The 13,947-nt window shown below is 36.7% G+C and overlaps 1 protein-coding gene across 2 annotated transcripts in view; it reads left to right on the top strand.

Moving 5' to 3' along the window:
* The first annotated feature begins 1,815 nt into the window (after positions 1–1,815).
* FAM193A (family with sequence similarity 193, member A) overlaps positions 1,816–13,947 on the top strand; it is a 49,373-nt gene continuing 37,241 nt past the window's right edge. The window contains exons 1-5 of one of the 2 annotated variants that reach the window (XM_009581594.1): positions 1,816–1,875; positions 4,613–4,858; positions 7,221–7,387; positions 7,648–7,815; positions 10,713–10,947. In XM_009581594.1, the coding sequence (XP_009579889.1) occupies positions 4,769–4,858; positions 7,221–7,387; positions 7,648–7,815; positions 10,713–10,947 (660 nt within the window). In that variant the 5' untranslated portion in view covers positions 1,816–1,875; positions 4,613–4,768. Of the gene's footprint in view, positions 1,876–4,609; positions 4,859–7,220; positions 7,388–7,647; positions 7,816–10,712; positions 10,948–13,947 lie in introns of those variants that run through there. The other variant, XM_009581602.1, reaches the window with a different exon arrangement.

The following is a 13,947-nucleotide window of genomic DNA, read 5'->3' as shown; positions in this document are numbered from 1 at the left end:
GTCACTCCTGGTGTTCAGCATTTTGTCTTGGCATCCTGTGACATTTAGTGGGTAACAGAAACATCGCACTGTTTTTGTCTTTGCTTTTGTAACATTTCTGACTGCCTTCAGCTCGGTCACTCAACATCTGCATGTGATGGCTCGTGCATTTCTTGTTATCACTGTCTTGAATGTAAAGAAGGTAAATGTACTCCCTTAATGAATAGGTAGTGGTTTTGGATAAACTTGGTTTTTTTGAATTTTCTCAAAAAAATTTTTTTTTTGAGCTGCAGGTACCAATTTCATTCTAAACTTTCTTACTGGTTTCTTTGTTCTTGAATGCTTATGCGTGCCAATAACCAGTGGACCTCTACCACTGGAGGATTTATTTTCTTGGTGAAGAAGACTTTCTTTAATTGAAAAGACCTTTTCTTTTTTCCACTTTTTGGAAAGTGGCTGTATAAAAATAGGGAACTTATTCCACATCAGCATTTTTGCTCCCATGATTTTAGATCTGAGATGCTTGACTTGCATATGAGGGTTTTTTCTTAAATACCTACTCTTGAAAGTTAGCATAGGGTATGTAAGTGAAGTTGTGTGGGTTTATTTGTCTCTTCTCTTGCAATGATTTGAAGATTGTGTTTTATCCTTTACTTTGCCTATGAAAAATCCGGCTGAAGACAATGGCTTTGCAATAATCTGACTGGCTCTGTAAACCGAGCAGTCGGTAATCCTGTGGATGTGTAAAACTGAAGGATGCTCCTTTGTACTGGAGGAGGCTCCAGTTTGAGTTTCTGGTTTGGTTAGCAGGGTAAAAATATTTTCTGAACTCTGTAAATCCAACACACAAGATGTGGGGGTTCCTATGTTAAACAGGCTGGGTTTTGTTGCGGTCTTTAGAGTAGTCTTAGAAATATTAATATCAGGCAATAGTAGGTGGAAAACTGGAGAGCAAGAAGAGCTTAGCAAAAACATGTAAAAGGTGGAACAGAGGCATGAGGTAAATTATATCTGAAATTCAAGAGATAAACCCATACTCAAGAAGAGGGGAAGATAAAGAATAAAATAATTGACAGACTTTATTTCCTGTCTCCCTTTTTTTTAAAAAATCAAATGCCTTTTCTTCAAGTCAGTGTGATCTAGGGCTTTTCATTGTCACTGACTTGAATATGTATGCTGTCTTTAGTGTTTTAGTGTCCTCAAATAATGCTGTATGAAAACACTTGGGGCTTGTGAAAGGTACTTCATTGATACCTACTGTAGTCTCTATAACACTTGTGGAGAAACAAGGTATAGAAGAGATCCCCAAGAGGTTTCTGTATGAATTATAACCTGGGGCAGGAGGAAGGCTTCTGCAGTGGAATAGCTGAATGCCGTTTGGAGGCTTGCTGTGGAAGAGTCTTCCTGGTTAACACTGCATATTTTTCTGAGCAGTATTGTATTCAACTTTCAAAAGTCAAGAATCTTTGGTAATTGTCTCAATTCACAATAGAAGCTTAAAAGCTAAATGCAAGCAATCAAATACAGAAGGAAAAATGTTGTTTTGCTTATGACTTTTCTTTTTTGCTATATCAATTCTTTCATCTCAGAGTTGCATTGCTAATAGAACTATAGTGCCAAAGTTTAAAATACATAAATTGTAAACTTCTGCATCTGTAGAACTTTTATTACAAAAGAGAAGAGATTTTCCATCTCTGCAGTCAAAGAATCAAGTTTCAAAAGATGTTTTATCAACCCTCAGATGCAGAAGAAGGGTTTGTTTACTTTTTTAATGCTTTTTTTAGCAGTAAACTCAACTATTGTAACCAATGTACTATTAATTTTTTCCAGGTTTCGCTAAATGGTACACAGTTTACAGACAGTTCTGTTGGATCAGAATTCACAGGTGTTTCTCAGGTATGTGTAGCCAAATTTTGTGGGTGTATATGATAGCAGAATTATTTATTAAACAGTATCAAATGTACTAGAGAAAACTCTTCAAAAAGATTACATCTCTGAGATTGGGACTTGACTAACTGAAGTCAGTTTCTGATGACTTCACTGTTCAAGTTTTAAAAAGCAGTGAAAGCTACTATTTCTGAAGTAAAGTTTTATTGTTATAATAAGCTTGAAATTGGACATAGATGTAAAAAAAAGCTCTGCAGTTTTATGGTAATAAAGTTATTCTTGGAAATAAATCTAAATACATAGCCGAGATGCAGTTATTTCTGTTCTGGCTTGTCCTACTTCCAGCTTTCATTTATGAATGTTATATCTGAACATGTTTCAGAGAAAGTGAGATTGGGTGTTTTCTTACAGAGATGGATCACACATTTTTGAAGCTTGACTAGTGGAAAAATATCTTGCTTTTCTCAAAATGTACACTCTGCTCTGATTATGCTGAAGACACATACAAATGTATATGTGGCCTAATTCCAAGCTCAGCTAATCCAGGAAGAGTTTACTGCCACTGTTGAAGTGGTCATGTGAACAGTTACTGCATTCATAATCTTTTAAATAAATAAGAAACTGCAATTCATAGCTTCATTTTAGTATGACAAAGCCATAACAGGAAACTGAGATGCTTATGGTCTAGATTTTGTTAAGGTTCTAACTGTCAATTTTGTTAGAAATAAACTGCTTAGAAATTTTCATTCTTAGCAGTTGATTTGCATCGTGCTCTAGGAACCAAGTGCTTTCATTTGAACTTCATATCTGTCGTAAATACGGGCCAGTTGGGAGGTTGTTACGGTTTTACTGAGTCTGAAGTGGCCAGAATTAAGATTGTTGTTCCTGCTGTACTTGCCATTGCTTTTTTAATGATCGTGATGCAACTTTAAGCAAATTACACACACAAGTCTGAACTTCTAGAAGTCCTTGCAGCATGGCTGGGGTATGTTTGCCGTGACCCTTACCTTTGCAAAAGAGTAAGTGTCAGGTTGTCTTAACTTCTGAACTTTTACATATTTGTCCTCTGCTTTTCCTACTTGTTGGAAGATGTCCTGCAGTTGATGTTCTTAAGGATTTGCCTGTAATGGCTATAAAGGTGTCATCGTCATTCCAACAGAGACTCAATCTGGCTTCAGAAAAATTTATTTTAACAGGGAAACTTTGAGGGCTAAGGGGATGAGCAGCCGTGGCCTCCTGCATGCAGGGTTTTTAGGCATTAATAAGATCTGCAGTTGAGCACAGGTCAGCCAGGAGGAATGTTTAACTTGAGAAATCTGTTCATGCTTGTAGAAGCAATAAGGGGATGGTTCCAGCCTTCCAGGAGGCAGAGCGAGTCTTCCCTCATGAGAATGTTTTCTGAAAACCTGCAGTAGACACCTGGAGAAATTGTGGTTTTTTTTTTTGCCTTAGTGCTTAGGTGTGAATTCTTGAAGTGGCATCAGTGAGTAAAGAGATTAGCTGTTCTTACTAAATCTATTAACTTAAATTACTCATGAACTTCTGAAAGATAAGAAGATACTTGTGGAGATGAGTTCAGTATGTCTTTTTTTTTGATGTCTAGAATTCTCAGTTTTTCTTTCCATATTGCTGAGTCTGTCAGTTTTATAAATGCAAAGAACACAAAAATCAGAGTTCGTAATGCTGTGCTGTTCTTCTTCAGATGTCAGCAATAGGGAATTGGTTTGTTATTGCTGTGAAGATAAGAAGAGAGTTAGTGAATTGTGTTACAGCTTCAACTAGTCCTTTGCCCTAAAGAACTTTTCACCTGTGCTTGTACAGTTCAGTGCTACTTGATCTTTAAAGCAGTATTTTTGTCAGTATTGAGGTTGGAGCGGTATCTAGAGGAATGCTTGAATGTCTTATTTAAATCTTGCCTTTCCTTTGAGAAAGAATTTAACTATTTTGAGGTTTACGTAGAAGATCTTGCTAATTAAGGCAAAGTTAGTAGCTGTAATATAATAGACAAATCTGTGATTCTGCCATTGCAAGATGTTTTGTTCCATTCATTGTAACTTCGCTTATGTCTTGTAAAGCTGGGTACTGTTTGGCTTGGGCTGCTTGACGTGTTTTTGAGTTATCAGTCTTGGTGAATAATCAGCATCTCATGGCTGAACCATAATTTCATGCACAGTAGCATCTTAAAGGAGAAAGTAAGTTTTGAACTGCTTCTGTCTTCATAAGTTACCAAATCTACTTTATTCAATAGTTGATAGTGGATTTTAAGACCCTCTTGATTGGTTTTGTTAAAACTGAGTTAAGTTTTTATTTTGTAACAAGCTTAGCTGACAGTGTCTTTGTTTCAGTTAATATTGAAAAAGGAGGTGACGCAGAACTTCAAAGAGCAAGTATTTTCCTTTTTATCTTTAAGAATGACAACAGTAAAAGGAATTGTACTATCCTTTTTTTATTTTACTTACTAGATTATTGCATCTAGGCTGAATTATTTTAGAGGGGAAGGCTGTAGTCCATGGTCCCTGAAAACATTACTTTATGAATACACTCCCATCTAAAATCAGAATTGTTTGCCACATGGATATTAACCCCGTTGTGTGTGATCTTGGGACACTCCAAATAGTCACCATTTAATGATGACTGTTAAAATGTGTTTGTTGGTTTGGTTTTTTTTTTTTTTAAATCTCAAAATAAGTTTTTCTGGTACGTATTTTGTGAATAACCAGTTATCTATCAAAACATTTATTTCTAGACACCCTTTACCTTTGGCTTGGGCCAAAGGGCACCATATACAACTGGCGAGCATTGTCTTCTTTGTAGAAGTGAACGAAAAGATACTTCGCTTTCAGAGAGCGGAATAAAAAATTCTAGCAAAACAGCACTTTCCACATCTCCAAAAGCAAACAATATGCTGCATCTTCCACTGTGGGTGTGTCCAGACTGTCGACGAACAGTCGAAAAGGAGGAAAGGCATGCTACAATAGAGCAATCTCTTGTGGTAAGTTAAGTACTTCAATTCAATAGACTAAGAAGATATGTTGTTACGGGCTGAATGCTACTTTGTGCTTTGGAACCACTTAAACTGTAAATGCTTAGAAAGTATTTTAGGAGATTTTGAGTTGGTTTTCCTATGAACTAAACTGAACAGGCAAATTGTTCCAAAAATGAGGCGTTCTGATTCTGAGTTTTGGATTTGTGAGTAGAGCAAGGCTTGGATTTGCTTCTTGCTGGTTTTTTGCCCTTTCCATTTATTGGATCTCATACTTTGTCCTTTTCCCCTTTACTTAAATGCTGTTTCTTCTACTCTTAACATTGCAACTTTAATCATTGCACTTTTTTCTATTCTCTGTCTGCTCATGTGTACTTTTCCCCCTTTGTCACGTAAACTATCTGAATCTTCCTTGTTCTTTCAGTAATGTTCTTGAGTCACTGCACTTGCACTGCCACCTTTCTGCATGTGTCTCAGTTTTGTTGTCTTTTCTTTCCTGTATTTTTTAATAAAGCAGCACAACTTTGCATAGTGTGCATATAACAATTTCTTATTCTTTGTTGTAGCACTGCAAACACTGGTGTAATACATGGTGCTAATATTTCAAGTTGTGATTAGTTTCTAAATTAAGTGTTAAAATATATTTTCAAATGAGAATTCAACTTCACTTAAGAGCTGTGCTCAGTGTAGCAGAACGATAAAGTTCATTGATAGGCCGAGCAAAACCCCATTAAAAGTAAACTATGATGCTATACTGCAGAACCAAAACTTCACAGCTGATCTGGGAAGCCACACACTTCCGATAATTGGAAGCATTATAGATTCCAGCTGGCATCTCCTTGTAGAGAGCTAACAGACTGTGCACATGCCCATAGGTACATACAGATTTTTATTTCAGTAAACAAATCAGTGTGAAGAAAGATTCTATTTGTATAGCATATGTTGTTAAATTCATATTAAAAGCACAGTTAACATAGTTTTTTGTAAGGAAAATTTAAGAGTATATCACATGTATACAACTAGTGTTTAGTGATATTCTTGCTATTAAGCAGGCTTAGTAAAATTAATCAAAAGAGATTACATCTAAGGGAATTATACTGGTAGTCTAATGGTAAACACATCCTAGAGAGTTCAAAGCACAGCAAGACTGAAGCACATTATTGTTCAGTTGAGTTAAAATTTTTGACATGTTTTAGCTCTGTTTAATGCACTAGTAAAGAAAATAAGTGTCCTACAAGTGCAAGGAAGGCAGGATTTGCTTCCTAAACATTTTGTTAAGTTATAGATAGTGCAGGTAAAATAAAAATTGACAGTATTTTTTTAATTTGGTAACTGTTTTCTTATTTAAAGAGGAATTTTTAAAAGCAAACAGCAAATGGATTTTCCAAGTTGGGAAGCTTGACTTGAAAAAGCAACTAAATTGATTAGATGGCTAGTCAAATTAGAGAAACCAGCTGGGAAAAAAACCAAAATGAGATTAAAAAAAATCTGTCATCGGTCACTGCAAGCCAGAGTATAGGTGGTTTGGTACAGGTGCTCCTGTGTTCAGGTTGCTGTTGCTCTCATTACCTAGCTTGGTTTGCCTCCATCCGCAGTAGCTGGTCTTGCTGTTGGCAGCAAATGCACGCAGGTTTGTTTTGACCTCTGTCTGCATCCTGCTCCAGGATCTGGGGTGAGGCACAAAACATCCCCTTCAGTCATGCTGCTAATGTGGGAGAGGTCTCTGCCTGGTGCCACAGAAGGCCGTTGGCAACCTGGGGAGGGTGCAGGAGGGAAGCATGGTATGTACTGGGGCTGGAGTACAGAGAAGGGAGAGAAACTGGAGACCAAATTACCAGCAGCCTTGAGAGAGAAGTTTGTGTCATCTGCTAGTACTGAGCAGCACTGTACACAGGAGAGAGCATCCATTCCCAATGACAGCAGCATTCTAACATCCATTACTATGAAGTAGTATGTCTGGCTGTTATAAAGAAGGAGATTCTATGCTTTTTGCTAGAAGAGATTGTTGAACTACAAAAGTCAAACATACTGTCAAATAGAGACTGAAGAGATATTACTAGTTTATGATTAATCGTGGGTGATGCAAGCCTTCCTTTAGCTTAATTCATTGTTTATGCTGGAGTACATAAAGGTGATAATTATAACCAACATACTTTGGTTATTAGAAATGAAACTATATTTATATCATTGGTTTTCTCAGTACATATCTTGCATTTATTACGCTTTTTGAAGGTAAATTCTTTGTGCCTGGTTGAGTGTCCTCCCAAAATACATTCAGCACTAGGAATTGCCACATTAATATTTGCTTACCTATTAACATTTCAGACTTCTCCCTTTCAGACTGAAGGGTACCTGTGTTTTTTCCTTTCAGAGCCAAGATTTCCTTTTGCACATGCCTCTTGGAAACAGTGGATCACAGCAAGAATCTGTAGGAGGAGGAAGAATAACTGTTGGTGCACAGACGGTGCCTGCTGCAGATCTTAGCAATTCCTCTCCTTCAGACATAGCATGCAACTGTGAGGCCTGTAATGAGCGCAGGTAAGACCTGAATTCAAACTCAACAGCATGGTGTCAGTAGTCAGACTGTCGGCAGTGTTGTAACGTATTTGTTGGTGTATGCTTAAACTCTTTAAACAGGCTATCTGACAATAACTGCAGCTTTTATCCAATTTTATACTTTATTTTAGGCATTTTCAGATGGACGTTGTTTTTCCTGAAGAGCATCTTCAGAATAGTAGGAGTCAGTACACCTATGCGATGTACAAATAGAGAGTAATTATTTTTGTGATTATTTGCAGAGAAAATTCAGCAGAGCCTGAACGTGAACCTCAGCAGCTCCAAAATTACTGGTCAGAAGTAAGATACATGGTTCGGTGTATATATCGCCAAGCTGGGACCCCTTTGGCAGATGACCAAGACCAATCTTTGGTACCAGATAAAGAAGGAATGAAAGAGCTGGTGGACAGGTATAGCACTTTGAAAAATATCTATTAATTGCTAAGAGGATTTTTAAAATTAGTTTTTAAGTAGTTTGGAATATTGCTTTTTAATAGAACATTATTTATCATCTGTAGGTCTGGTTGCTTGGAATGATTGTCTCTCCACTAGAATGAAAAGTCGGAACAGTCAATTCTATTTCATGCAGGATTTTTAAATGCTAGACTTAATGCATGGAAAGCTATTAGATTTGTATGCCGTTTGCAATAGGAATATTAATGTATAATTGTGGAAGGGTCCCAAAATCTTATTCCTCAAAAGACCTTGAGGTGATGATTATAATAAGACACTGCTTAGTTTGAATTGCCCCACATGAAAATCTTACCTTGTCGAACTTGCATCTTACTGTAGTTGTAACAGCTAGAAGAGACTTTTCAAAAAAAAAAAAAAAAGTAATATTGGCCATTGATCACTAGATGAGGTGGATTCTGAGAACTACTTTCTCATTTCAGAAGTTGAAATTGTAGCTTTTCTAGGTGTGAAGTTGAAGATTTGCTTAATGAGATCCTCAGTTGTGGGTTTTTTCCTTTTGAGAATAGTGTGGTTATCCTTAAAGTGCTCCAGGAGGTTCATCTCAGTTTCTGTCTAACTGAATGTGTGGTCAAGGAGTAGTTGCTCTCCTTGGTTCTGTATGTACTTAATATACTAAGGTCTGACTAGTCTGGCAAACTGTAGTTCTTATGTGGAGTTTCTAGCTGAAGCTAAATTATAGTAATTTAGCATTGCGCTTCATATGACTGTACTCCTGAATCAGCCTTAAGAGATAATTAAATAAGCTTATTGCACTTCTGTTATATAAAAACTGAGTGTTTGGTTTTGAACGTGAGTTGTATAAATGTAGAGTAATGTAGTATGCCTCCCTATTAGTCACACTTTGTTTAAGTGATCAAAACATGCAACGTAGGTTTTGAAATCAAAGATGCTTAAATGCTGCATAGTGTGTAGGTAATTAAAACTGAATCACAGCTAAAATGGTTGTTGATTTTTTTTTTATGCAGTTTCTCTTTAATAGAAAAATTTTGAAAATTGGAACACATACTGTGTACCTTTCTTATGTACTTAGGAGCTTTGATTTGTCTAGAACTGTTTTTCACTTTTGAGAGAGATTATTAAAATACAAAGGCAGAAACAGGATCCTCAAAGAAGGAAACCTTAAAAGCCAATATGAGTATTTTTCACTTGAGTTCCTTGTGGTCTCCAAATTATGAAATAGGATACTATGTTTGAACAAACACCAGTGTGAACAGTCTGTGGTCCTAATGTCATGCAAAATTTTTTAACAAAGCTAGTCAATGTAGGTATTGGAAGTGTAAAAACAAAACAAACAAAACAAACAAAACAAAAAACCCGCAAACAAACCATGTAGGTAGCATGCCAAAGATCATGCTGTGGCCAAGTAAATCTATGTTTAAAAGGTAGAAGTTCCTAATTCCATGCTCAGCTTTGTTAGACACAGCTGGCAAGAAACGGACTGTCTGGTCGTCTTACTTGAAAATAAGTAGTGGTGCCAAGTACTGTGCCTATTGTATGTTGGAGCACTTCATGACAATATGATAGTACTCTATTTTGAGAGTGATGAGGGAAAAGCAGGGACTAGATAGCAGCAGACTTTTATTCATCTAACTCTTAAGTACTTATTTAATCCCTTTTTTCTTCCCTACCTCCCTGTGCTGTAAAAGACCTGAGGCAAGTGCTTAAACTCCATGCACAGGACTTTAAATAGTATGATTTCACTCTGAAGTGCTTCAAAGCAGCCATTGTGTTCAGTTTTCTTCAGTGTGAGGTGGTTCAAACCCATGTCTCGCTTCCAGGAGAGTATCAGACCTAGCCAGCTGTATGCTGTCCTTAGCAGGAAGCCCTGACCCTCTTTGAAACTGTGTCTTACAGTGACAAGTCTTGCAGGTATTTGAGTGGCTGAATAGAGTGCATGGAGGGCAGTATGGTTCTGGAGCTTCAATGTTAGTGTGCTTCCCCGGAACAAATGAGTCGCAAATTCTAGATTTAAAAAAAACCAACCAAACAAAAAAAAAACCCAAAAAACCCAACCAATCATTTGTAATGATTGCAGCTTAGGCACTACCATAGTAGAGTGCCCTAAGTTATGTTCCTTGAAGGACATTCTTTGTGGCTCTGTGAATCCCACACCTCTGCTATGCAGTGACACAGCTTTAATAAAAGGTGCAAAAAACATTCTTGTACAGAAGATCTGCAACTTGGAGTAAGAAACTCTCAATGAAGGTGAGAAGGAGTTTCATGAACGAGTGTCTTAAAAGTTTGGTAATTGCATGAAATGCCTTTTTTCAGTTCAGCTCAACAACAGAAGGGTCCCCCAAAGCAGTCACCGAGTCCAGTCTGGTTAGTATGTATTTAGGCATGTTCTGGCTGCCTAACAGGTCAAGCTCCTTCAATGGCTTGAAGTAAAGGCCTGTCCTTCTACAGCATGTTAATCAGGCCTAGGTCTGGCTGTTCCAACTGGGACATTTATTAGGGCTGTATATAAGAACATGGAGAAGTTGTAAAGAAGCTTGTCTGAAGAGTCTAAGTGTCTGTAGGGTTGTATGCAAATTGAGTAATGGTTTTTTAGCTCACAAGTTGAAGTGAAATACTGAGGTCCTAAATTAATTTGTTCCTCACGTGTGCAAGCATCCCAGTCTGAAGCTACACAGGGTCTCAGTTCAACAGTGTAAAAGAAGGGAACTGGACTGTTCTCCAAGATTTAAGGTAGTTCCGTAAATTCTAGCCATTGTTTCTTTTTGATGAACATATGATGGTAACTGGTAAATATTTTTAGGAAAGTAAAAATTGTTGATTACATGCATTTTGGTTTTGTTTTTTTTTTTTGGTCACAAATATTCTAAAAATACAGGCTTTGTGAAAGAGATCCATATCAGCTTTACCAACGATTGGAACAGCAAGCTAGAGAATATGTGCTTGAAATGAAAGTTCGTCTGCTCAGACACTTGTCACTGGGATCTAAAGTTGCGTCAACATTAGCAATACAAGGGCCACCACAGGCACATCAGTTCATCTCACTCCTACTTGAAGAATACAGTGCACTCTGTCAGGCAGCATGTACAATCAGCGCCTTTCTAGTTACTCTGGTAAGACTGAAAAAATAGCCTATATGCTTCTACTTGTAGGGGTGATTCTAGCAGAGCTGTTCTGGGCTCTTTCAGGTGTTTTCTGTGGTTTGTAAAATACAAGGGGTTTTTGTGTGTGCATGCTTGGAGACAGGGATATTCTGAAAGTGCAAATTTAGTTCTTCAGAAATGTAGATTAGGCATCTCTTACAGTGAATTGATGAAATTACCTTTTGTTTGTAAAGAAAAAGGTGGGATGCTGTTTGTGGCACTTATTCTGAAACGAATCTTTAAGCAGATCTACAAAATTTTAGGTAATGCCTTTGAAAATGTGTGAAACGCTTCTCTGTTAATCTTTAATGATCTCTTGACAACCATGTTGTGTAGCACTAACTTAGATTGTTTCAATGTTTAATTTTTCTTTTCACTTATAAGCAAGAATGGCTACTTGAAAAGAGGATCTCTTGCCTTGGAATTAATCTGCTATGTTAGTTATTATTTCTAAAATTCTTGTTCTTTCTTAAATGATTTTTTTGCCAACTGATTGTGATGTTAGACTTGGGATTATATTATCAGGTAGAAAATAAGCACTAGCCTTAAAAATCTCTTCTTGAGTAACTGTCCATCATGAGCGAGTAATACAGTAAACAAATTCTGTAACTCTGTTTAAGGGCTGCGAAGGTTATTAATCCTGTTTTGTTAATAATCCTTTCCTGTATGTCCTTTGTTTAGTGTCCTTATCCTGTGCATCTCTTTTCTTGTGTAAACTTTGCACAAGCAAAAAAAAAAGTAGTGGATAAACTGGTAAATTCGGGATTTATTGCCAATTAGCTGAAAGTGACTGTCTAGGTATCTAAAGAGAGGAAAAGAATAGGCAGTAACAAGACTATGATGGCAACAGGTGAAAAGGATATAAAACGGAGAGGAAGCAGAGTGTCATTACTGAGGTAGGGCTGTTAGTAAAATTGAATTGGTAAAGCAGGAAGATCTTTATTAAAAAACTTGAGCATATCTGATGCTTTTTTCTGTTGTTAATGCTGTGTATTTGCTGTTTTCTGTATTGTCTTCCCCAGCTTTATCACTTAGATACAGACATGAGGTCACTGCCATCTCCAGTTTATTGGCTGCTTTTAATAGTTATCAACTCTCTAACAAGGTGCTTGGGAGAAGATTGCTCTTCAGGTTGATTTGCACTGGAACTTAGAAATTTGTTCAGCTGAAAAGTGGATGGATTACAGTACAAATGTTAGCTTTCTCAAAGTAGATCCGCCAATAATGAACCCATTAGTGCCAGAATTACATAGTTGGTCAGAAAATAATCTTTTAATATTTTTTCCCCTCGTTATTATTGTGAACTAGTAATCATGAAAACTTAGCAGGTATGAGAGATTGAGATAATGGCTATGAAGAGACAGAAGATGCTTGAACTCCCTAATCTACCCCTTTTCTGGCAAAATTCAAAATAAAATAAAATTCCTATTCTCTTTTAAAAACCAAGGCATAAGAAAACAGAAAATATCCCAGACTTTCCTTGTCCTTTTCCTTCTGCAGCCCAGTAAATATCGAAAACTTCTTTCTACTAAGCTGTGACATTCAGAAACTGAAATGTGAGAATGTAGGATACTGTCTCTTGTCATACACTTCTTAGATTTATTAAATAACCTTTTTATTAAATGGAATAGTATGTCACAGCTTTCAGTACTGTGAACTGAAGGGTCACTAGCCTTTTCAGTGTGCATGGTGGTGTTCTCTCAAGATACCAGTGCACTATGGAAGAAGGAATCTTTTCAGCTGAAATACATAAAAGGCAGTCAAGATCTCTAAACTTAGTGCAGCCTTCCTTTTAAAGGTAAAACTTTTGCACATAGCATGCTGTACAAAGGCATATAATGCCTTGAACCTCCACCTGTAAGGAACTAATTTCTCAACGAAATTATGAACAGTTGTCCTTCCTTTCAAAGGAATCCAGCTAACTAGTGAAGTTCAAGAGCAGGAACTAAAGCCTTGTGCCCCACCAGGGAATGACAGATTATGCTGAGAGGACGCTGGAAAGACTGTGATCAGTACAGAAGAGTCCTTGAGTACACAATATAGCAGACTAGAAGAGAAAAAAAACTTACCTGGTATTTGCTTGTGAGAAATATCGTACTCTGCGCAATCTGATACACAAGATTTTGTAGACAAGTGGTGACTTTTCTTCACAGCATAATATGGAAATTGCTTAGGAAATCAACTTTTCTCAGTGTTGACCCTTGAGAAATTATTAGCAATTTATAGAAATTTTAAATATTTTAAAGACATAATATTCAAAGTGAAAGTGTACATGTGTGTTGTGCAGCTCGGAAAAACCACCCACCCTTCTTAAATAATAATGAAACTCCAGACTTGATTTTTTTTTTTTTTGAATACTGATAGTCTTGTGTTTAGGTCTGATATAAATATGTATTTGTTTTTTTAACCCACTATGCTTAACAAAACTTTGAAATTCCAGAGTGTTCTGATATTTCTGGATTCTCGAGCTTATAGCACATAGGGCTTGCTTGCTGATCGGATACCCAGAATGGTTGCATTTAATTTTGCTGTGTGTGGGAGTCCTGGTACAGAAAACCTGCGTACTGCTGGCTATATGTGGGAAAACTGACTTGAAAAAATATTACACCTGTCTTTGATTCTTATGTTTTGATAATAATAGATTTAAGTTTTAGACCTTGAAATTATATACAATTATGTGTTAACCTCAAATAGAAAAACATTCTGCTACTAGAGAAGTGAGCTTAGTCTCTTGTCTATTTAGAAAACTTCATTTTTGAAGCTGTACTTGGAGAGAACTCTTTACTTTGATGTATGTCAGTTTTGAATAAAGATTATAGCTTGCCATCATACATGTGTCTGTTACTAGATAAGTTCAAAGAACTGAAAAATAATCAGATAGACAATTGTTTGACAAGAAAACCTGAGAATAACTGGTTCAGATCATAAAAGACATCTTTCAGTGCAGAAATGAATGTAAGCTTTCAACAA

The sequence above is a fragment of the Fulmarus glacialis genome, unplaced genomic scaffold (assembly GCF_000690835.1).
Source record: "Fulmarus glacialis isolate BGI_N327 unplaced genomic scaffold, ASM69083v1 scaffold2660, whole genome shotgun sequence".
NCBI lineage: Eukaryota > Metazoa > Chordata > Aves > Procellariiformes > Procellariidae > Fulmarus > Fulmarus glacialis.
This window is presented reverse-complemented; position numbering and strand designations above follow the sequence as displayed.